Here is a 22,146-nt window from a genome sequence, read left to right as displayed (position 1 = left end):
CTCATGTCATCTGCGACGGCTTTCATCAACCTAGGTGTCGATCATGTCAGCGCGCAGCGGCGGGCACGCACGGCCCCCCCCCTCCTCGCGACACCCCACGCACACACACTCACACACACACACACACACACACACACACACACACACAAGCACACACAAGGACAGAGCTCTAGTTGCGCACGCGCACACAGCAGAATGCACGGTGCAGGTGCACGTCAGACTGGGGCGACATGGTTGCTATCATCGCGACTCAAAGTCTGTGATGTTACAGTCAATCATCATCTGTGCACAGGTCCACAGCGGCACGCGGAGCAGCACCCCGCGACGGCAACGGCGACCGCCCTGACGGGGCGCAGTGCGCCGCACACACCCGCGCGCCATCACTGCCCCTCCGCCGCGCATCCACAGCGCGCACACGGGCACACAGGCACACGCGGCTCGCAGCCTCAGAGTGGTGCATGATAGTGTCTCAGTCAGGGGGTTCCTGATGCGTGCGTCGGCACGCCTGAATCAGTTTTGTGCATCCTGCGTCTGCGTCTCTGTCGCGCTCTCCCTCTGCGCCTGTGTCGGTGTGTCGCCGTGCACACCTCTCCCACCGCAACAACAACAACACGCACACACACTTCGTCACTCACTCTCTCGTGCCGCTTGAACAAGCGACGCGGATGAGGCACACCATCGCCGCTTTACCTGGCGGCACTGCAGCAGCACACCAGCACGCCCTCGCCCCTCCCCCTCTCGTACGACACTGGCGGACGGCGCCAGCACCAAGAGCGTATGCAGCGGCGCGTCCGTGTTTAACCGTACTGTGCACACGCACGCGCGCACCGCCAGCGGCCTGCCAGGGAGGCGGCGGGCAGCGCAGCAGCGGCGGGGGACCGCCGGTGTCAGCCAGCAAGGCGGCAGCGGTGCGTCAGCAGAGATAGCCTCTGTGTGACAGTGTCGATCAGCAATGCATCAGCTCAAACTGTGCTTCCTTGTCGTGTTGTCTGTCATCCCCCGCACCATCGCACACAGCGCACACGGGCAGCTTGCAATCTAGCGCTCCAGTTTCATGCACGGTGCCTGTGGGGTCTTGCGGCACGCGCACTACAGTAAGCGCACCGTCTCCTCGCGCACGCGCGCAGGCAATGTGTAACGCATGGTTGGTTGCGGACTCGTCATGGCCCCGACGGGGCTGGAGCGCACACAGGATATGCGTAACGGGAACCGCGGCGCGTGGCGGTGCGTCAGGCGCGCGCGAGGCACGCCGAGCATCACGCCACGTGCTCGCACCCCTTGCTCTGTGGCCCCCCGAATCGCAGCGCAGACAACACACGCGCACGCGCGCATGTGCGCCAGCGCCGCAGCGACTCGAGGCCGTACGCCCAGCATGCGCCGACAAGCGGCACGGGCGCCCTCAAGGTGACGGGGCCAGTGGGCAGCAGCAGCAACAGCAGCGCCGCAGGGAGGGGGGAGTGCGCGCGATCAGACGAGGCGGGGTCGGTTTCACGGCGTGCGCCACTCAATGTCCATCTGCGACGGCTTTACATCAACCTAGGTGTCGATCATGTCAGCGCGCAGCGGCGGGCACGCACGGCCCCCCCCCTCCTCGCGACACCCCACGCACACACACTCACACACACACACACACACACACACACACACACACACACACACACAAGCACACACAAGGACAGAGCTCTAGTTGCGCACGCGCACACAGCAGAATGCACGGTGCAGGTGCACGTCAGACTGGGGCGACATGGTTGCTATCATCGCGACTCAAAGTCTGTGATGTTACAGTCAATCATCATCTGTGCACAGGTCCACAGCGGCACGCGGAGCAGCACCCCGCGACGGCAACGGCGACCGCCCTGACGGGGCGCAGTGCGCCGCACACACCCGCGCGCCATCACTGCCCCTCCGCCGCGCATCCACAGCGCGCACACGGGCACACAGGCACACGCGGCTCGCAGCCTCAGAGTGGTGCATGATAGTGTCTTAGTGAGGCGAAATTTCTTTGTTGTTATCATTTTACTCGTGTACGGTGTCCAGTAGCGGATGGTGGGCAGCATCCAATGAGCTGCAGTGAGGAAAAGGCGCTATGCTGATGTGTGTCCTTTGTAGCTCTGGAGGACACTGTAGCAGGGGATATTGATCGGTGAGAGTGAATGGCGGTCATGTACGGCTGCTGTGCGTGTTGTTTCGTGTGTAGCGGAGGCTAGAGTGCCAATGTTCGTTTTGGGGGGTTTGAGTTCATGTGACGCTGTGAAGTCTGCCTTGTGGAGGGACGACTGAGATGTGTGCCGGACAGGAAAGGCGGAAAAGTGAATCGGGAGTGGGGGGTCTTCCCTGTTGGTTCTGCTCGCGTTACGGTGCCCCCGCCTGGAGCGTGTTTTTTTTTTTTTGTGGGGCGTCACCTTTGCAAGTAGAGAAAAAGAGAGTAGCGAGTTGCGTGGATGCCACTATGTGCGGTATTCTTCGTTATGGTCATCCACCTCAACGCGCCTATTCTTCTGCCGCACAACACGCGAGCTGAAACTCCCCCTCTACGGTTGCCTGACGCCTGCTACACACTCTAGCCACCCCCGCCCCGCAGGTCCCCACATGGCGCCTCTCTTGGGGTGGCTCGGGCTCCCCGGCAGTGGGCAGCGAGGGCGCAGGGTGAGATAGGTACGAGTCGTGCGGACACTCTGCTTGTCGCATGAGTGGCGCAAGCGTTGCCACAGCTGCAGGGGCTCCGACGCGACGCTATCCACAGCCTCGTCGCCGACACCAGTGGCGATGAGTCACTCTGACCCCCGCGCTGGAGGCACCGGGCCCTGTCACCGCTGGGCTGCTTCCGATGGTAGCAGGGGAAGGGGCTGCCTGGGCTCCCCACGCAGAGTGGGGGTGCTGGACCCTGAGATGCCATGCGTTGAGATGTCCCCCTGGTCATCAGAGAGCAGGGCGAATGCGCCGGTGCTAAGGCAGAGAACGAGAGGAAGCAGAGTGGCGCGAGAATACTTGGAAAAGAAGATCGCACGTAGAGGATTTTACCTGCGCTATATTGGTGAGTCGCTGCGGGCGTGGTCATGTGAAGGTAGTCAGAGACTAGCGGGGAACCTCTTGGAGAAAGATGAAGAGGCAAGAGGGCAAAGGCATCCGACGAGCCAAGAGGCGATGGCGCCATGCATTGGCCTCTTTTTCCGATGCGCACTTGTAAGCGTGCAAGTAGCTGTGGGGGAGAGAAAAGGTAAAGTGGAGATGTGTGATCGATCAGGGAAGACGGGTGGAGGAGAGGCAGAAGATCACGTTTGGGACGTGCGAAGGGTAAGGTGCGCAAGGAGCCAGGGGACAGAGTACACGTGTCCCTGCACCCTCATGTGTGCTTTGCTGTCTCTTTTCGGCTCTTTCTCTGATCAGGTGTGCTATCTTTCTGCGCGTGTTTCGCTGGCGTCCCTCTTGTCTGGTATTTACACATTGGCCGACACGCTCAAGTCCTCCCAGCTGCCACCGACCTCTTTTCGCCACTTTGCTTCCACAGCACACACAACACACACACACACACACACACACACACACAACACACACACACACGGGTCTGCACTGTGATACTTCAACCCTTCGTAGAGAACACGCCGCGTCGAAGAGAGCGCGCGAAGGGGGTGGGTAAGGAAAAGTAATCAACAGAAGGGGAGGGAGGACACGTGTGTCTGTGCGTTTGGAGAGAACCTATATTGTGCACCTATGCGATCACGAAGGAGAAAGGGAAGGAGGAGGGTGAGTCTGGACCGAGGGAGAGAGAGTTGGCCATCTCATAATTGATGAATGCGCTCCCCCCCCTCCTGTCGCCCTCTTCTTTTTCTCCTCTCCTCTCTGCTACGTCATTCCACCATCCTTCCCCTCTGAAGTTTCCCCTTCTCTTCTCACCCGTACGTCTCGCTACTCGTTCCCTCCATCAAAACAGCAGCACCGTCATCGTCATATCGAACTCCTCCTGCCGCCTTCGCTTTCAGCCCTTCGTTTCGCTTTCCCCAGGAGCTTATTGTTCTCGATATGTTTTTTTCGGCTAGCGGCCCTGCCCAGTGCAGGTGTGTGTGTGTAGAGAGAGAGGCAAAATGCGCCCAGTCCGTGGTGATGCAGCAGTGTCTCGTCGCTGTTGTTGATCGAGGCTGTTTTCTCTTTTCATATTCTTTCCTGCGCTGGTATTCCGTACTGCCACACGGCACCACATCGCCAGCCGTCACTCTTTCCTCTTTCTTGCCCGCTTGCCTCCGCATTTATGATCGTGCGCTCCTCGATTGGCTTTCTAATTTTGCTGTTGTTTGGTCGGCCTATCCCTTCTGCATGTGTGCTCCTCTTTGTCGGTGACGGCAGTGGCGGTGCCTTGCCATCACCCTCTCCTTCGCCCTTGTCGCATGGATAGCGATGGGAGGCGGAGAGGGGAGGAAGAACAACAGCAGCAAGGCTTGAGAACAAGGAGAGGAAAGACGGATGACGAGAGGGAGGGGTGACGCCAGCACACACCAGCATAGAGAGATGCACACACTTAGGCAACCCGCATGATGTGCGCGGGAGTCGAAACAAACAAAAAAGAGCCAAAAAGGGAATAAATTAAAAGGCAAGAAAAGCGCACAGGTGGACAGTAAGCAACAAAAAGCCCCACTCCTGGTCGCACACCCAAGCGTACAGGGAGGTAGCGAAGGGAAGAGAGACGCGCGAAAACTGTGAAAGGCAGAGGGAAAGAGAGAGAGAGAGAAGCCGAGGAGAGGAGAAAGGAAAACTACAGACTGAGAGAAATCAAATGGTGTGTCTTGACACAAAGACACGCACACACGCACACGAGGCCACAACGCACGTTACAGAAATGACCCAAGAGAAAGCAAAACGAAAGAGAGAGGCACATAAAGTAGGAGGGTAGAAAAAGAGAACACGAATGCTCCTTGTGTGTATGGTGAGGTGTCACAAGACGTCTCAAGTATCTCTTTCGCGCCGCAGAAGAGAAGGAAAGCCCCAAATACAATACATATAAGTGGCCCCACAAGCACGACTCGGTGTCCCAAAAGGGACGTCCACACCAAATACACACGCACGGAAGTTTAGCACACGACACAGGAGGCTGCCAAAATGCCTCCAGTGCATTCCGCTAGAAAAGGGGGGAGAAACAGGGATTCAAAGGATGCTGACACACGCACAGAGTTCGAGCAAGCGATCTCACTGAAGAGATGAGGTGGAGGAAGGAAAAAGAGCTGAGGGCAAAGGATACGTCAAAGGAAACACACAACAAGAGCAAGAGAGATTTTTATTTCTGCTCCTCAGTGTATCAATTGCACCGTGAACAAGCCAACAGGCATACGCATACAACCACAGCTCACCTACCTCTGTGGCACCACGGCTGAATCCTAGTCGTCTAGGATGAATATTCCTGCCGTCAAATCGGGATATGCGTCCAACAGACTATTCTCACCCTTCCTCACCCCTTCTTCCCATACGTGCTGCGCGATCAGCGCCAGACTCGGGTGGACAGCATGCCTTGATCCATGCGAGCCGCGTTCAGTGCCCTGCTTGAGGGCTGAAGATGTGACGTCGGTTGTGCAGGTAGGAGGGGGCAGTGCAAGCGCACGCTCGATTAGTTCAAGGAGGAAGTTGGCCAACTGCAGGTCAGGACTCTCTAAGACCCGGTGCTCTGCCCGTATGACATGCATCGTCCTCCGTCGCTTCAAGACACTGCATTCCATAGTATGGTGTTGTGACTCATCGAATCAGAGTCTGGAGGGTGCAATTGTGTGATTCAGGGTGTTCTAGTCATGCTTCCGGCATCTGTGCCTCATCAGCCTACCCGGTTGGATAGGTGGGGATGCCGCACGTTTCGCGCGCATGTTCCTTGGAGCTAGCTGGTATAGATTTTTTCGCACCCTTTCCATCCATCACTTTGGCTCTTCCAATCTCTGTATGCTTTGCTTGGGTGTGACACAGCATGCCAGCTATGTTTCACAGCGCATTCGCACGGTGCTCACACTTTTGGCTTCTGGAACTTGCCTCACGATGAAGCAGTTATCTGAGAGATTCGCTGTCTTCATCTCCCATTTCCATCGATTCCAGGGGAGCGTGTCTAGATGGCTCGCTCGCATGGATAACGACAGGCGGAACGCTGCTATTTGTCTGTGGCAGAAGCGGCATTTCGCCCTCTTCTGAACCAGTACACCTTTGACAGGAGTGAGGGTGCCAGGCGGAAGGGGCACGTGGATAAGTATGTGTCTGCGCACAAAAAGTTCCCAGTCTGTCGTTCTGAAGTGCATGGAGAGCAGCGATAGATATCTGGGGGGAAAGCCCATGTAGCGCAAGGAGAATGTGCGTAACCAGACAAATGCGTGCAGAACCATAATGCGGAATGCGGTGTGCTTTGAGTGTCAAGGAATTCGTGAATCTCACGTCGCATGTTGGGCACCACACTGGATCGGTCTCCCTCATAGCAACAACAAGCGAGGGCAGAAGCTCTGACGAGGCTAGGGGCACTACAATGGTAATACAGCAAGAACTAAAGAAAAAAGACACAATAACGAAAAGGGAGTGAGAACATGTCGATTCAGACACCTGCATGTACGCGTAAAGCAAATGGAAGCGCGCTAAAAGGCACGAAAGGACTGTATACACATGGAAACGCTCAGCAAAGAAAATCTGCTTCTTTCTGCTCCTTTCCTCCGATACGGGCGCTACTCCACCTCGGCATTGCCGTAGAAAGGAAACTAGCAAGCGGAGAAGAACCGGAGAAAAATAGTAATCAGGAATGATTGAAGCATCGAGCATAACAGAAATAAGGAGGGGGAAGGGAGAAATATTTAATCACATGGGAGGTTGAAAATACAGACAATGGCAAGAAAAATGAGAAAAAACGAAGAGGGAGAGCGAAAGAAAAGAGGGGGGAGGTGATAACGATGGAAAGAGACAAAATAAATAAATAAATATATAAATTTATAAATGAATGAATAAATAAATAAATAAATAGATAAATAAATAAATGAACGAATGAATAAATAAATAAATGAACGAATGAATAAATAAATAAATGAACGAATGAATAAATAAATAAATAAATATATAAATTTATAAATGAATGAATAAATAAATAAATAAATGAACGAATGAATAAATAAATAAATAAATAAATAAATAAATTTATAAATGAATGAATAAATAAATAAATAAACGAATGAATAAATAAATATATATATATATGGCGAGAAAAAATGTGAAATCAGATCCATACCATTTGCTCTTTTCCTTTCCTTTATTCACCCAGGCCAGCCTTAGCCCTCAAAAAAAATAATGGTGTCTTCGTAGCTGCAATTATATTCTTGCGCTCATTTTGCCTCGCAACTTCCATGATACCCTCCATCCTGGAGACTGAAAAGGTGAGTGGGTTCGTCATACCAAACGCGCTTAAAGTAGCTCGACTTTTGTTTGCTGCTTTATAGCTTTCCGTCCATCAAGCACCCAATGAAAACAAAGGGACAAAGGCGAAAGTGTAGACGGATATGGTTTTATGAGGACAGGCATGCAAAATTGATGAAGGTGGTAAATCGCCGTAAGACACATACACAGTCGGAAAAAAGATGTAAATCTACCGATATATTGAGAAGGAAAGACGAAAGGAGAAAAAGGAAGCAAAAGTAGGAGAAAAGCGAAAAGAAAAGCCCTAGTTCACAAAAGACAGCGAATGCGAAAGAAGAAAATATAAATTATACTTTTCGTTTTTTTTTTTTCAAAGCGCTTAACTGCCTACATTGGTCTGTTGCACTTACTTCGTTTTTCACGGCTTGAAAAAATGCTATCGCAAAAATTAGTAAAAACAAAGCGTACAAAACTAAACTCGAAAAGAAAGCTCACAAAACATGAGCGAAAAGTTTGGATGGAAACATCGCAGACAATGACCCTCCAATCGCATAGAAAAGGAGGTATAGAAGAAATTCACAGACAATGAAAAGCGTGCAGCTAGAATACAACCAAGATGTAATTTTATTTTATTTCTTCTTCTCACTTTTTTCCTCTCGCCTTCTTCTTCATCTTTACTTTTCTGTTTTGATTTTTTTCATATTTTGCCGTTTCACTTAGTCACAGTACATGGCATTTGTGCGTGTTTGTTTGTTTCAGTTTTGATGTATACACATAAAGTTAAACAACGTAGAGGCACACATCATGCGCAGCGACAGTGGAGACGAATACAGTGCGCAATAACTTTAAGAGTATCTCGCACTTTCTGCACTTATTTGCCCAACTGTACCATGTATGTCAACGCATTCTTCCTTCTTGTATAGACAACAAAAGTGACGCTGAGAAAGAGAAAAATTTTTGACGTATGACTAATTTCTTAAAAGTAAAACGTAACTGCAGAAATATCCTTTTTGTGGGGAAAGGGCGAAAAAATGTATAACTCAAACCATACAAAATTTACAGCACAATGCAAAAGGTATCAAGCTGTGTTCAGTCACATAACCCACCTCCTGTCCTTAGAATACCAAAGAAATGACAGCGACAACCATAATAATCATAGTCATGCTCATCGTGATCATCTGCGCGCCGTTGGCAGTGGGTGGGGCAGGGCAATACGACAGGGAAGCGGAGTTGCAAGAGCGAAAGCAGCCGGAAGCCGTGCCAGGATCCATAGCCTTGGCAGCAGCCACCAGGTTCGGTTTGGACTCCCACGATTTAGGCATACACCCGCAGAGCTTGTTGCCAGTGATGTCCAGAGACATGGAAGCGGGGAAAGTGGACCAGGAGGAGGCAAACGGGCCGCGCATGTTGTTATTTGCAAATGTGGCCTGTGTAAGCATCGGCAAGCCAGAAGCATTCCAGTTGGGAAGACCGTAACAGAAGTATGCGTTTGCGAAGTTGATAGATACCAGGTTGGGGAGGTTGCCGAGACTATCAGGAATTCGGCCACTCATTCGAGTCCTGCTGAAATCCAGGCTAGTAAGGCGGGTGATGCGCGCCCACGATGCAGGGATGGTACCGGTAAAGCGAGTCTTACCGCTGACAGAGACACTGGTGATCTGAAGCTGACTACCGTCAATGGAGTGGCTCACCTCCGGTAGGGTACCGATGAAGTTGAAGCCAGCAGATGTCACGGCATCCAGACGGATGTTGATGGAGTTGGTGGCTGAGACGCACTCGATACCAGAGCGAGAGCAAATGTTCGGGTTCATCCAAATGATCTGCAGGTTTGGAATAGCGTCAACCCACATATTCAGCCATGCTCGAGTGGCCTCATTGACAATAATGGAGTCTGCACAGCTTGGCGCAGCTACGACAAGGAGAAGAGTTACGACAGCCACCCCAATAATGGACAACAGTGAGAAGCCCATTGTTAGGTAAAAATGGAGTGAAGTTGTCAAGCGATGGAAAACGGCACGAACTGCGCAGTAGAATGTGAAAGGACTGACAGTACAATAAGTTCAGATTCAAAAACAAAAATAAAAATAGAGTAGTTGACGTGCTTTTGAATGGGTGTACGTATGCAGTAAATAATTGGCTGAGCAAGCACAGTTAATAGGCCGGAGAGAAGAGAAAGGCGTGGAGAAAGTGGAAAGTTGGCATCACAAGGTGAATCGGCGTGGCTGTTAAGTTCGAAACAAACCATTCTCCATTCCCTTTTCACTCAGCCCAGTAACCCCCGAATGACCAGGGGGACATCTCAACGCATGGCATCTCAGGGTCCAGCACTCCCCCCCCCCCCGCACACTCTGCGTGGGGAGCCCAGGCAGCCCCTTCCCCTGCCACCATCGGAAGCAGCCCAGCGGTGACAGGGGGCCCGGTGCCTCCAGCGCGGGGGTCAGAGTGACTCATCGCCACTGGTGTCGGCGACGAGGCTGTGGATAGCGTCGCGTCGGAGCGCCCTGCAGCTGTGGCAACGCTTGCGCCACTCATGCGACAAGCAGAGTGTCCGCACGACTCGCACCTATCTCACCCTGCGCCCTCGCTGCCCACTGCCGGGGAGCCCGAGCCACCCCAAGGGAGGCGCCATGTGGGGACCTGCGGGGCGGGGGTGGCTAGAGTGTGTGGCGGGGGCCGAAGCACCTGCCTGGCGCCGCTTCATAGCACGCGGCAGGTCGTGAAGAGCGGACTGTGGCCCATGTTGCATTACAGATTGGACGGGATGGCACAAAAAATGTCTCGAGGCAAACCTTTCTTTGAACTTTCAGCTGAACTGTTCCAAAAGCGTGAAGCTTTTAGCTTTGGATATCAGCATCAGCCTTCACATCACGTTGATTCTCTAAATCAGCGAAGTGCAGAAGAGCCTGCATGTTGTTAAATGCAGTGAACAACTAAATGTTGCCCAACTTATAACGTAAGCTGCTATCCAGCCAGCAAGTAGTGGTCACTGAAAGAGGGCTAGTTTTGTCCACGCAAAAGTGACGAACACGAACTGTGCACTATTACCAGCTTTTGTTAGAAAGTGCAAGCCCAACGCTAATCTAGAAATCGCAAAACTATCCAACAAAGTAAAAAAGAATCTGTACTATCAGGTGCTGATGTACAGAGGATATGAAAAAGATAACAACTTCAAAATATCGGGGATGTTTTTTGAAAGACCAAGCGCACTTCTCACACATAAGGGTGAGATGCTTTCAATCAAATACCAAGGCAATAAACCTCTGTACATAATACAACAAGATAAAGGGGTTTTTCAAAGCTTGGTCATCGATTTCTCAAGACTGGCCTGCAGAAAAGGGAAGCATAGCCTTGCTTGATAGTTTGAAAAACCTGCATTACAGAAGATACGTTGCATGCTTATCATTGAGCAGCTCTCCACTATAGTTGATGAAAGGGAAAGATGCGTCTGAGCAGTGTTGCCCATGTAATGTGCGAAGTTGTGCTTGCTAAAACAAAGGGGACTAATGTCCAATATTCAATCTGAATGCATGACAGCGTATAGAGACAAATACAACTGCCTGATGAATAACCATGTTTAAATAGGACACAGCGGACCGCAAGGCCCTCTTCCAACTGAAGCAGTGGTTGGAGTTTGTTGACTTGATACCACTGGGTTGCGAGAAAGTAAAGGGGGTTGACGAAGATCTTTTGAGGTACACACTCTCTGTAAAAAAAAAAAAAAACGAACTTCAATTACCCATCACGCTGCTGAGTACATGGGAGCATTTTCCTCCCTCTCCTCCTTTTCCAGTTTGTCCAAAAAAAAAAAAGCGCTTCCTTGTCGAGCAAATGTTCGCTTGAGTGTGAACAAAGCGCCTTTGCAGGCTAGAGAATTTTCTCTACCGGTAGCGGTGGCCAACCCTGCTGTGTCGCAATAGTGGCTAACGGCGGGCCTATACTAAAAGTCAAAAATGGAGCAGACTGATTGTAGATACTAGCGGAAGTGTTTTTCAGGGCAGATGTGGCGTTTCTTCTGCTTTGAAAGTCCAGCATCACGGGTGCCTTTTTTACACAGTACCCCAATCATTGCTTCAGAAAAAATGTAGTTCTCCTGTGCGTTCCTTCTCCGTTGCTTCGGCAGCGTCACTTGTTCCATAACTAACACTCTGTTTTTTTTTTTTTCTTAATGTTTCCCTTAGTTTTCGTCTCAATTCATCAGCACTTCCGTACTCACCCACAGCCTCCTAGACTCATGTTCGCCAATCTGGACGAGGAGAAGAAGGCGCGATTGAGAGAAAGAATTCTTCAAGCCGCTGCCGCGCCTCCCCCAGCCCCTGCACCAGCAAAGTCTAACAGCGACAGTGACGATGAACAAGAAGTGCCACTGCAGCACAACGAGAGCATGAAGCACGCATCGGAGCAACTAACAATTAATGCTAAAAGCACCGAGGTGGAAATTGCCAATATTCGACTCTTCACTCTCGACGAGCTCGACCTTAATCAGCTCACCGAGTGTAAGATTCTCTCTCTGCGCAAAAACCTCATTCATGAGCTCTCTGCTTTTCCGCAGCACTTGGCCGGGCGGCTTACTGAACTAGATCTGTTTGACAACAAGATCAGGAAGGTGCGGGACTTTTTCGACTCAGCAATGGTACCAGACCCCGAAAGTGGATCTCTTTTGAAGCAGTCGGTTCCACAAGCATTCTACTCTCTCACCAAGCTTGATTTGAGTTACAATCAACTACGCAGAATAACGGGCTTAGGTTCGTTAGGCTCGACACTTAAGGAGCTCTATCTGGTTGAAAACAAAATCAAAGTGATCGAAGGGCTCGACAGCTTCGTTCATCTGGAGCTTCTCGAACTCGGTGGCAACCGCATTCGTGAAATTGGATCTGGGTTGGCTAACCTGCGGTCCTTACAGAGTCTGTGGCTCGGCAAAAACAAGATCCATAGTATTGGTGACTCCCTCCACAGCCTTCGCGAGCTGCAGAAACTTAGCCTTCAGGCAAATCGGTTGACCTCCATTACAGAAGAAGCATTCAAGGAAGGCTGCAACCCACATCTCGTGGAGCTTTATCTGTCAGAAAACGGCATTAGCACCATCGAGAACCTGCCCCTGCACTCCCTTCACCTGCTGGATCTCAGCTTCAATCCCATAGCTACAATCAACGAAACTGTCATAAACCCCACCAATATGCCTGAACTGGAAGAGTTTTGGTTGACTGACGGAAACATCAACGACTGGGGAGAGGTCAAAAAGTTCTGCGGGTTTGCTAATACGCTCCGCACCATTTACGTGGAGCGCAACCCTATCGAGCAAGATAAGCGCTATCGGGATAAGGTTTATATGAACCTGCCATTTGTGACCCAGATTGACTCGTGGCCAGTTCTCAACAAAAACAACCTGGAGGCCGATCGCTTGATTCAACGAAGAGCATCGTAGAGGAGTGCACTTTTTTGTTGCTCGTTTGTTTTTGCATCGCCTATTCCTCTGATGACCAGGGGGACATCTCAACGCATGGCATCTCAGGGTCCAGCACCCCCACTCTGCGTGGGGAGCCCAGGCAGCCCCTTCCCCTGCTACCATCGGAAGCAGCCCAGCGGTGACAGGGCCCGGTGCCTCCAGCGCGGGGGTCAGAGTGACTCATCGCCACTGGTGTCGGCGACGAGGCTGTGGATAGCGTCGCGTCGGAGCGCCCTGCAGCTGTGGCAACGCTTGCGCCACTCATGCGACAAGCAGAGTGTCCGCACGACTCGCACCTATCTCACCCGGCGCCCTCGCTGCCCACTGCTTGGGAGCCCGAGCCACCCCAAGGGAGGCGCCATGTGGGGACCTGCGGGGCGGGGGTGGCTAGAGTGTGTAGCAGGCGTCAGGCAACCGTAGAGGGGGAGTTTCAGCTCGCGTGTTGTGCGGCAGAAGAATAGGCGCGTTGAAGAAGGTGTACTTGGAAGATTTGCGTTGTTGATCTCATTGAAACAAGTTTATTCTGGTAACTCTTAATACAATGAAGCCCAGTATACAGATAGTCCAGCAACAAAAAAAAAAAACACGTGTAGCGGAGAGGTGTACAAATCGCTGTCAGATATTCATATGGTTTGAGGCACATACCTGGGCCACAGGTGATTGTATTAAGGCCCGCGCTGCCTTTGTCTGGTTTGTATCCGTGTAGGCTCAAGCTCTTCTGTGCAATGTCTGTAGCTGATATATCGTATCCTCGGCACAGATGGATTTGTCAACAACATGGGCTGCCAAACAACACCTTGGTACTGCAGCTTCTTGATTTCTCTCACCACTTCTTACTTCTGTTGGCGACGCAGATTCTTTATCACTCACTTAGCCACGCACCACCTATTTCCCTTATTCTGCTCTACTCACTGAAGAATCGCTGTAGCCATGCAACAGGTACACCCAGATATCAAGAAGCTTAACGACCTTCTGAGACCAATTCTGAAGGAGCTTCAGGAGTTGGGCGACAAGAAGGGCAAGCTCATCGAGGCCCGGCGCCAGCTTGGCGGGCAAAAGAATGAGAATGAGCTAGTGCGTGATGAAATGAACAAGCTGGAGCCCGATGCGACAGTTTACAAGCTTATCGGCCCTGCTCTTGTTCCGCAGGACCAGAGCGATGCCAAGACAGTCATCAGCAATCGCCTGGACTACATCAACGGTGAAATCAAGAGGAGTGACAGTAGCATCGCTGAAATTGATCGAAAGGAGGCGGAGCTGCAGAAGAAGGCACAAGAGCTGTACCGCAGGATGCAGGAACGGCAGATGCAGCTTATTGAGCAACAGCAGCAGCAGCAGCACTAGCAGCATTGCTTGGCGATCATAACTGACTCACAAAACGCCTCTTGGTTCATGACGTCATAGATTTCAACCTTCGCCCTTCTCTTGGGTATTAAGCTCTGTAAGGTAAAATCAAGGCAATCAAAGCATCCTTGTGTGTGTGTGGATAGGTGTGTCAGCTCTTAGCTTATTGTGCTACTCAGAGCAATAGTAACGATAGGCGAACAAACGAATTTTGTGTCACTCGTCTTCAGCTGCATCTCGTCAGGATGAATGAGCTGTGCTGAGAGCACCACATTGATTGGGCAGATCCTGGTTTTTTCTTCGAGGAGTACTGTGAATCCACCCCCCATCCCCCCCCCCAATCCAATCCAATCCAATCATGCATCTGCAATACACGTCTGCTGTACTACTTCTACCCTTACCAATTTTTCTGCATCTTCCTTGCTGCCAAACTGCTTCTGGCGCCCCCCCCCCAGATCGAGGATGAACAAAAAGCAAATGTGGGCCAACGCCCACTCGCAGCTGTGGACGTCGCCAGTTGCGCGCTCGGCTGGGTCGAGGACCCAATCAGAGGCATCCAGCATTGCGTCACCAAATAGAGATAGATCGCTTCTAGACGCCGATGTGCGCGACCAACTGCTGGGCAGTGTACATCTCAAAGAATCGAGTCATAATGCCTATCAGCCAAATGATAAAACGCTTGTTCAAGTTTCTGACATCCTTGAGAGCTACGGCGCAATCGCGTGCGATGCCGACATTCCAGCTGTTCTGCTGGAAGTTGTGAAGGAACTGGAGCATGCAAAGCGGGAGAATAACTTCAAAGATCTGCTCCTGCGAGAGTATAGTGATGCTGCGCGGCGCCGCTTCAGTCTCTACGGCGAAGAGTCGCCACCGTCCATCGCCCAAGTCTCGGCAAGGTTACGGGAAGGCACATCAGCCCGCCCTGTGGTCACTCCGAGTCCTGCTTGGCTGGAGGAGCCGCTGAACGAACTGCGGCACACTATTCGTGACGTCATGCAAGCCTGCTTTGAGAAGAACTTGGACCTTTCGTCCCCGATGCTGCTGCCGGAGGCAAGAAGGACGAAAGAAAATGTGTCGCAGCTTCTTCACGCCAGCTGTGATGCGCTCTCGCAGCTCGCTAAGGAATACGCTACTGCAAAGACCACTGCTATGAAAAAGATGGAGAGCACCACTGTCGAGACGCAGAGCTTCCGTCAACTCACACCCTCGTCCACGCTCGCTGAGCTGAAGGCCCAACGGGAGCTGACGGAAAGCGCAGCAGAGGAAGGTGGGACTTCTGCCATGGGCGACTCGCACACCGTAGGGAGCACGCTGCAGTCCATCATTGATATAATCCCAGCCTCGCTGCAGATCCACTTTAACTTGCAAGTGCCAGAGGCACCCGTGTTGACGCGATGCAGCAACCTCACCAAGCTGATACGTTTCCTTCTCTCTGAGTACCTATCGATGGAACGCTACATGGAAGTGGTCGAGGCGGAGCGGCAGAGGTTGGCGGAAGTGTTTTGTCTTTCTTCGTCGCCCCAAGCCGACGTCAGCGACGCCAACGGCGACCTACAACTGGATGAAGCCTTGTCCCGCTCACTTCAGTCTCTGCAAAGGACCGTCACCTCCGTCGTATCATTCCCGCACCACATCTCAGAGGAAGAGATTGCGCTGCGTCACTCCTCGACACAGGCCGTGGAAGAGCTAGCGCAGCTTCTCGTCGATGCGCGGCGGGGCGGCAGCGTGTCTGGCAGCTGTGTGCCACACAGCATCGCGACCGTGCGGGTGGAGCCGCCAACGCGAAACCTGCTGGAGATGGTTGAGCTAGTCAAGTCGCGTTTTGCCACCGTTTTGGGCCAGCAGCAACGAAAGGAATTGGCTGGGGCGCAGGGTCGCGTGGGACTCGCCCACATGGAGGAGTCAATGACGAAGCATGGAAAACAAGTTGTACAGCTGCTCCGAGACCTCTGTGTTGCGCAGGAAGACGCCGCGGCAGACAGCGAGGCGTCAGAGCAGCTGCTGAGTGAAGTGATGGGCAACGCTGATCTGGAGCGTAACCTCACCCCTGCAAAGCTGGATCACTTCTTAAGCGATGTGGTGGAGCGGCTGCGCGTGGTGAAGACCAAGTATCAGCGGGCGTTGCAGGGTGCTGCCGCCGGCAAAGCGCGCGCGGAAGCGGCGTCGCAGAAGAGTACGGGGCTGCAGAGGCGACTGCAGAAGGTGGCTGCCGCGGTGGAACGTATTGGCAGAGACGGTCTCGGTCTCAGCTTCCCCACCACCACAGCAGCGAGTGGTACAGTGTCTGCCGGCGAAGCGAACGACACAGGAAAAGGATGCGATGAGGCAGAGGGGGGCGGCCGTGGCGACGGCATCAGTGCACTCCGCCGCCTCAATCTGCGGCCCGCCCTGGAGCCTGCGACCGCCGCCAAGGTCTCTTCCGCGACGACCACCAAAGACAGCACGGCGAACGAGACTAATATACTTGGTGCAGCTGTAACGGAGCATAACGTGTTAGAGGCACTGCAGCTCGTTGCATCCCGCATAGGGGTGAGCGGAGAGGTGCGTGACTGGGCGGCGGCACAAGAAGAGCTGGCGCAGCTGCGCGCTGGCGAGGAGCGATGGAAGGCGGACACTGTGGCGTTCCACGAGGTCATGGCAATGCTAATGCAGCGACTTGCGAGAAACGGTCAAATGGTGAAGCAGACCCTGTTCCTCATGGGCACAGATGAATCAGCTAAAGATGAGCTAGTGGAGGAGGTACTGCGACGCGGCGGCGAGGAACGGATGGATGACCTCTCTGCGGAAGCGACTGAGTACGTGGAGCGCACCCTAGCAGAGCTCTTGCAGAAGTACAACCGATGGGCCCAGCGGTTGCAGCAGACGACTGAGGACCACCTCTACACACAGAGGAAGATTGTGAAATACTTTGCCGCTGTGTGCCGCTTCTTCGCCTCACCGCAGAGCCGCGCAGCAGCAGCAGCAGCCCTGCCAGAGGACACACCAGAAGACAACCTGTACGACATCGACTCGTGCCTCATGCGAGCGGCTGACGTCATCCTCCCCGCCCTCGACGCCGCCATTCAAGCCGCCGCGCAGGACCAACGCCCCACACCCGCAACGGCAACACTCGGAACGCCAGCCACGTTGCCTCCTCTGGCGCCTTCTTTCGGAGATACGGTCACGAGCGGCGCAACATCGCAACAAGAGACGCTGGTCCAACTCGCTCGCGATTCCACTGCCGCGGCGACTGGTGGCGTTCTTCCGTACGACCACCGCATCGCACGACTGTACGAGACGGTGGCACGTCTCTACACTGCCGTCACGTCGCTGCTACAGGTGCACTACCTGAGCATCCCCTCCGCGTCGCGGCGGCGCAGCTCGGGCGAGACGGAGCTGGTGTTTGACGGAGATGCCCAAAATGACGGATTTGTCGACATCGACCTCGACCGTCTCATCCGCGTGTCGCAGCAGCGGAGTGCAGCAGCCGGCGCATCCACAGCCGCCGTTCGCAGGGACGGCGACGAACGGGAGCAATTCAGTAGGGAGGAGGGACGCGGAGGCAACTCGGCAGAGAAGACACCAGCGCCGTCGCCGACGCGCACTATTGCCGCGAACAACGACGTGATACTCCGCGTCGCCTACCAAAATATGGAAGTACTGCAGGACACCCTGAAGCGCTTCAGCGCCAACCACAAGATGGCCGCCATTGTGCTTCAGAAGGACGTTGACGCCATGCAGCAGCTGCTGGCGGACATGTTAGAGAAGTACAGCGAGGTGGACATGGAAGGCGCGTTTGGGCAGAGTCGCGACACCCTTCATGAGCTCTACGTGACGCTGCGTGACCGCGGGCAGCGGCAGAAGGGCTGCTATTTTTTCAACCGCGTCGGCGGCGAGGGAAGCTGCACGTGGGTGACGGCGCTGGAACAGCTGGCGGACGGCTTCCGTGGTGTGGTAGACCGGCTGGTGCAGCGCACCACCCTCGCAGTGGAGTACCGCCGTCTGGCAGATGAAGTAGTGGATGTGTGCGTCGCATACATGAACTGGGCAGAGCACCGCACCCTGCCAGCATCTCATGCCCTGTCCCCCGAGTTGCTGGCGCTCTGTGTGCGGAACGATAGCGAGGGAACCACGAAGCCGGATGTCGTGACGGCGAAGAGCGGTCAGATCAGGTGCCTTGGCGACGATGTTGAAGCGTCCACAAAGCCTGCTTCAGGAGGCACGATAAGGATCAATGCCACTGCCACGACGGTCGCCGAAGCAGCAGCCCATCGGCCTCCGAAGCCGAGTCGAACGCCCCCTCTCACCCCACGCGCTTCGAACAGGGAGCAGCAGGAGCGTCAGCAGCAGCAGGCTGGTCAAGAAGAAGGTGCCGCTGCTCCCACCGCGGCAAGCACTGCCAAGGCAAAGGTATATTCCTTCACGAGCGACGGCGCGGTCCTGAAGGTGATGGCGCACATGTTCCAACTCGCCCAGCTGGTTGTTGATTCGCCGCCCGCCACGGACAACAAAACTGGTGATGTGGCCTCCTCCGACACGGATGCCACGGTTCAGCAACTCACGGAAGAGATGCAACGCCTCCGCAAGGCAGTCGCGATTGCCGAGCACCACGTTGGCAAGTTAACCAACGCCAAGCATGCCGTGGAGCTCGAGCGCGACCAGGCGCAGTCGGAGGCAGCGGTAGCACGTGCGGAGCTGCGCCGTTGGAAACGCCAACAGTGTCAGCAACACGAGCAGCAGCAGGGTGAACAATGCCCTTCCATAGAGAACCGCGCATCGGTGCACTCTCCACCCCGATCACCGGGAGAAGCTGCATCGACGTGTCAGCTGGACAAGGCTGCCGAGACTGCTGAAGGTGTCGGTACTGTCCTAGACGAAGCCACAGTAAAGAAAGTTATGGAGTACATGCGTGTATTGAGTGAGGAGCTGCAGACGGCGAAGCGACAAGTCAGTGGCAGTAGCGCAAGAGCTCACGAGTTTGTGCGTTCGTCGGGCGAAACATCAGCCTCACTGAGGACGAACGACGTGCTGTCAAAGAACTACACCGATGTAGGGCAGGAAGAGGAAGACAGCGAAGGCAACGAGGACGCTCCCTACGGCGCCTCCCACTCCCACCATCATCACCGCACCTACGCGAAGTTGGCGAAACAGCTGCGGAACCATTACAACACCACGGCAACCACGCCGATGGTCGTAATCGACCCCCAGACGTACTCGTACAGCAGCAGTCAGCGGCGGTATGGCTGCGCACGCGATGGCAGCAGCGAGTTATCGCATGTGCAGAGCCGCTACAGCCCTATAAAGTACAGAGGCCCGGCGTACGACGCATGTGACCGTTACTACACGAGGGAGCTGACACAGAGGCCCATCGAAGAAGGCGAGTCCGCGGAGCTACGGTGGTGCTACAGCGGCATCGATGCGCGCTACCCAGCGATACCAACTACACAGGGCCTCCCTGGGTCGGCGTCGGCCCTCACCTCGCAGCATCATCTGCCTCGAGAACCGCCCCTAGACGCAGCTCCGCCGTCGGTCCGCAACTTGGACGTCTATCATCTCGGTAGTAGCAGGAATAGTGCGGCTGCAGCCCCTCAACGCCGCTACCCGCGGCGTTTGCTAAGCCGCGACGAACCGCTTCTCTCACGCGGGGCTGCGGCAGCGTCCGCAAACCTCGCTTCTCCGCATGCGCACCATATTCCGCAACGTGTAGCCCCAGTAGCAGCGGCAGCAGCGTCATCTCATCCCCCATCCCTGCTACCCGCCACCCCTGGCACCCGTCAGCGCTCCTCAGTCAACGCCCTCTTCGCCGCACCCATGGCGACACGCGGTCACCCTCACAGGAGTCACTGCGCTAACAGCGACAATCGCACGCGCTGTGCTGACATGCATGAAGCCGGAGGCGCCGATGAAGACGAAGAGGTCTTCTACGACGCCGATAAGCCGCGTGCGCAGACCAGGCGCCGGTGGTCGACGCCGTCGTGGACGGCGGCGCAGCCGCATCGTCGGCCTTCCGCAGCGCGAGTGAGTTCAGGTGCTTCACGCTTTGCCTCTTCACCTTTGCTATCAGCTGCCACGGCGGAACTCTCCGCCACTCGGGATCGCCTCGGCAGCCCTCACAAACAGAGCGCGCAGGCGTCAAACTTATCTCAGCAGCACTGTCCCGTCGTTCGTGGTGGCTGCGGCCAGCCTTCTGGGGATATGGGTGAAAGCCTTGTAGCCGCGGTGCGGCAGATTGGTGCCGCCACGAAATTCTCGACATCGACACCGACACGTCGAGGTGCACAGGCAGGCAGCGGACCGGACGCCTCGCATGAAAACTCTGCCAGCGTACCGCCAGGCTCAGAAAAGCAACGGATGAGCCGCAACACCAATCTGCGTGCTGCGGCGCTGCGGCGCCTCGCGGAGGTCGTCTCGCAGACGGTGGTGCCATCCACTCGTCGGGGGTGATTCTGACCACCCGCGTGCCAAGGCAGACCCGAGGGAAGGGAAGCGGTGGCGAAGAAGGCTGGCGTGTGTATGCAAATATGTGAGTACGTACCATGGCCTCCGTGGATTGTGATGAGGAGCGGGTGAGTACATCAGGGGGGAAGAGAGGTTGGGGAGTGAGCACTGCTGCTGGCGTTGCGGTCGCTGCTGTCATTCTCCTTAGAGTAGATCCGATAAGAATGGTGGTAGTCCTTTGTGTAAAGGCGTATTGGAGTGTGTGAGTCGGTCGCTTCCTCGCCTCTCTCTCTCTGTACGTACGTGTGTGCACGTTCTTTTTCTCCTTTCTTTCCCTCATTCATCCTGCTTCCTCCTGAGAGCAATGTGTTGAAATTACCTCTACCCGCTGCTGAGTCGCCCGTTTCTTCTCCGCTTGCTACGGTTACCTCGCTACATGTGTCCCATGTGTCTATGGTGATGCTTTATTCGCTGCCTTTCCCATCTCCCTCCCTCCCTCCCTCCCCCCCCCCTTCATCTCTTTCACTCTCGCACGCTCTCCCCTCGCTACTCGCATCTAAACACGGTATAAATGCATGTATACATGTGCCTATGCGCAAAGTGTGCGTGTGTGGGGGGGGAGGGGGGAGGTATCTTTCCGTGAAGGTGTGGTGCCTCTGCATACTTGCCCTGTATCATTCGCTGTTCTTTGGTATATTGTGGTTGGGGCGTTGGCTTTGCTCTTTGTCGACACCACCACCACCACCCACCCCCCCCTGTGTGCTCCTCATACCTGCCACCTCCCTCTCTCCATGCGTTTGCACGTTGACGTGGATGGGTACACGTCAACGGAGCGAGAGCGAGGGGTGGAGAAGCAAGATGCGATGTAGATACGCTTGTTTGGCGTATGAATTAGAGCAACGTCTACCTTCCTCCCCCCTCCCAAACTGCATTGCTTCCTTACATAAGTTGCTCCCCCCCCCCTCGGATTGTCGTTGGACTGTGTGGGCACGCGCCTTCCCTTCTGAAGAGACTCGATTTCCGCCTCCCATCCCCAGACAACAGCAGGCACAAAGACCTCACTGGAAGGCTATGAAACCGAGGCGCACAGACACACCAGGTATGCACCTATGCGTGTGTGGGTGTAATGTGGCGAATGAGCGCCCTTTGGCTCGGATGGTGGGGAAGAGTGGGGGCCTGTTACCTTCTGCTACCTCTTCTCCTCTTTCCGCAGCATCCTGCTATTACCGTTGGCCACCACCCTCTGTCCATCTCTGCCCATTTTTCCCGTCACGCCCTTTCTCGCTCACCCCCCCCCCACTATACACCCTCTTTCCCCTCTCTCTCTCTGTGCGTGTGTGCGCTGTCCTTCATTCGCGAAAGCGGCACGACGTGGCATCCACGTGGTGTTTTCTATCGAAGGACGCGCATTTTGTATTGGGTGTGTCACATCACTGTGTTCGCGTACACTCGCCTTTTCCTCCCTCTCTGCTGCTGCTGCTGCTGCTGCTGCTGCTTGCTGGGATGCGTTCTACTAAAAACTCAGCGCTCCTCTACCACACAGAGACTCCCACCACCACCACCACCTCCTCCGCAGCTGCTCCTCT

General features: G+C 54.3%; 4 protein-coding genes and 3 non-coding genes across 7 annotated transcripts; 3 read left to right on the top strand and 4 right to left on the bottom strand.

Annotated features, from left to right (window-relative positions):
- Window positions 1–908: 908 nt before the first annotated feature.
- Window positions 909–1,001, bottom strand: LBRM_05_snoRNA3. The gene has a single exon (XR_001182241.1). It is a non-coding gene (small nucleolar RNA).
- Window positions 1,002–1,029: 28 nt separating this feature from the next.
- Window positions 1,030–1,102, bottom strand: LBRM_05_snRNA1. Its single transcript, XR_001182240.1, has one exon. It is a non-coding gene; the product is annotated as a spliced leader associated RNA, SLA RNA (small nuclear RNA).
- Window positions 1,103–1,157: 55 nt separating this feature from the next.
- LBRM_05_snoRNA1 lies at window positions 1,158–1,419 on the bottom strand. Its single transcript, XR_001182239.1, has one exon. It is a non-coding gene (small nucleolar RNA).
- A 7,052-nt stretch (window positions 1,420–8,471) lies between these two features.
- LBRM_05_1210 (surface antigen like protein) lies at window positions 8,472–9,326 on the bottom strand (the record flags this gene model as incomplete). The annotated part of the gene is made up of 1 exon (XM_001561885.1): window positions 8,472–9,326. One exon carries the CDS (start codon window positions 9,324–9,326, stop codon window positions 8,472–8,474), a length of 855 nt encoding a protein of 284 aa, XP_001561935.1.
- A 2,195-nt stretch (window positions 9,327–11,521) lies between these two features.
- LBRM_05_1200 (protein phosphatase type 1 regulator-like protein) lies at window positions 11,522–12,778 on the top strand (the record flags this gene model as incomplete). The annotated part of the gene is made up of 1 exon (XM_001561884.1): window positions 11,522–12,778. One exon carries the CDS (start codon window positions 11,522–11,524, stop codon window positions 12,776–12,778), a length of 1,257 nt encoding a protein of 418 aa, XP_001561934.1.
- A 951-nt stretch (window positions 12,779–13,729) lies between these two features.
- LBRM_05_1190 (putative prefoldin subunit) lies at window positions 13,730–14,143 on the top strand (the record flags this gene model as incomplete). The annotated part of the gene is made up of 1 exon (XM_001561883.1): window positions 13,730–14,143. The coding sequence occupies one exon, from the start codon at window positions 13,730–13,732 to the stop codon at window positions 14,141–14,143; it is 414 nt and encodes a 137-aa protein (XP_001561933.1).
- A 477-nt stretch (window positions 14,144–14,620) lies between these two features.
- On the top strand, window positions 14,621–20,566 carry LBRM_05_1180 (conserved hypothetical protein; the record flags this gene model as incomplete). Its single annotated transcript, XM_001561882.1, has 1 exon — window positions 14,621–20,566. The coding sequence occupies one exon, from the start codon at window positions 14,621–14,623 to the stop codon at window positions 20,564–20,566; it is 5,946 nt and encodes a 1,981-aa protein (XP_001561932.1).
- Between the last annotated feature and the right edge of the window lie 1,580 nt (window positions 20,567–22,146).

The sequence above is a fragment of the Leishmania braziliensis genome, chromosome 5 (assembly GCF_000002845.2).
Source record: "Leishmania braziliensis MHOM/BR/75/M2904 complete genome, chromosome 5".
Classification (NCBI taxonomy): Eukaryota; Euglenozoa; class Kinetoplastea; order Trypanosomatida; family Trypanosomatidae; genus Leishmania; species Leishmania braziliensis.
Note: the sequence above shows the minus strand (reverse complement) of the source record. Positions and strands in the feature narration are given on the sequence as shown.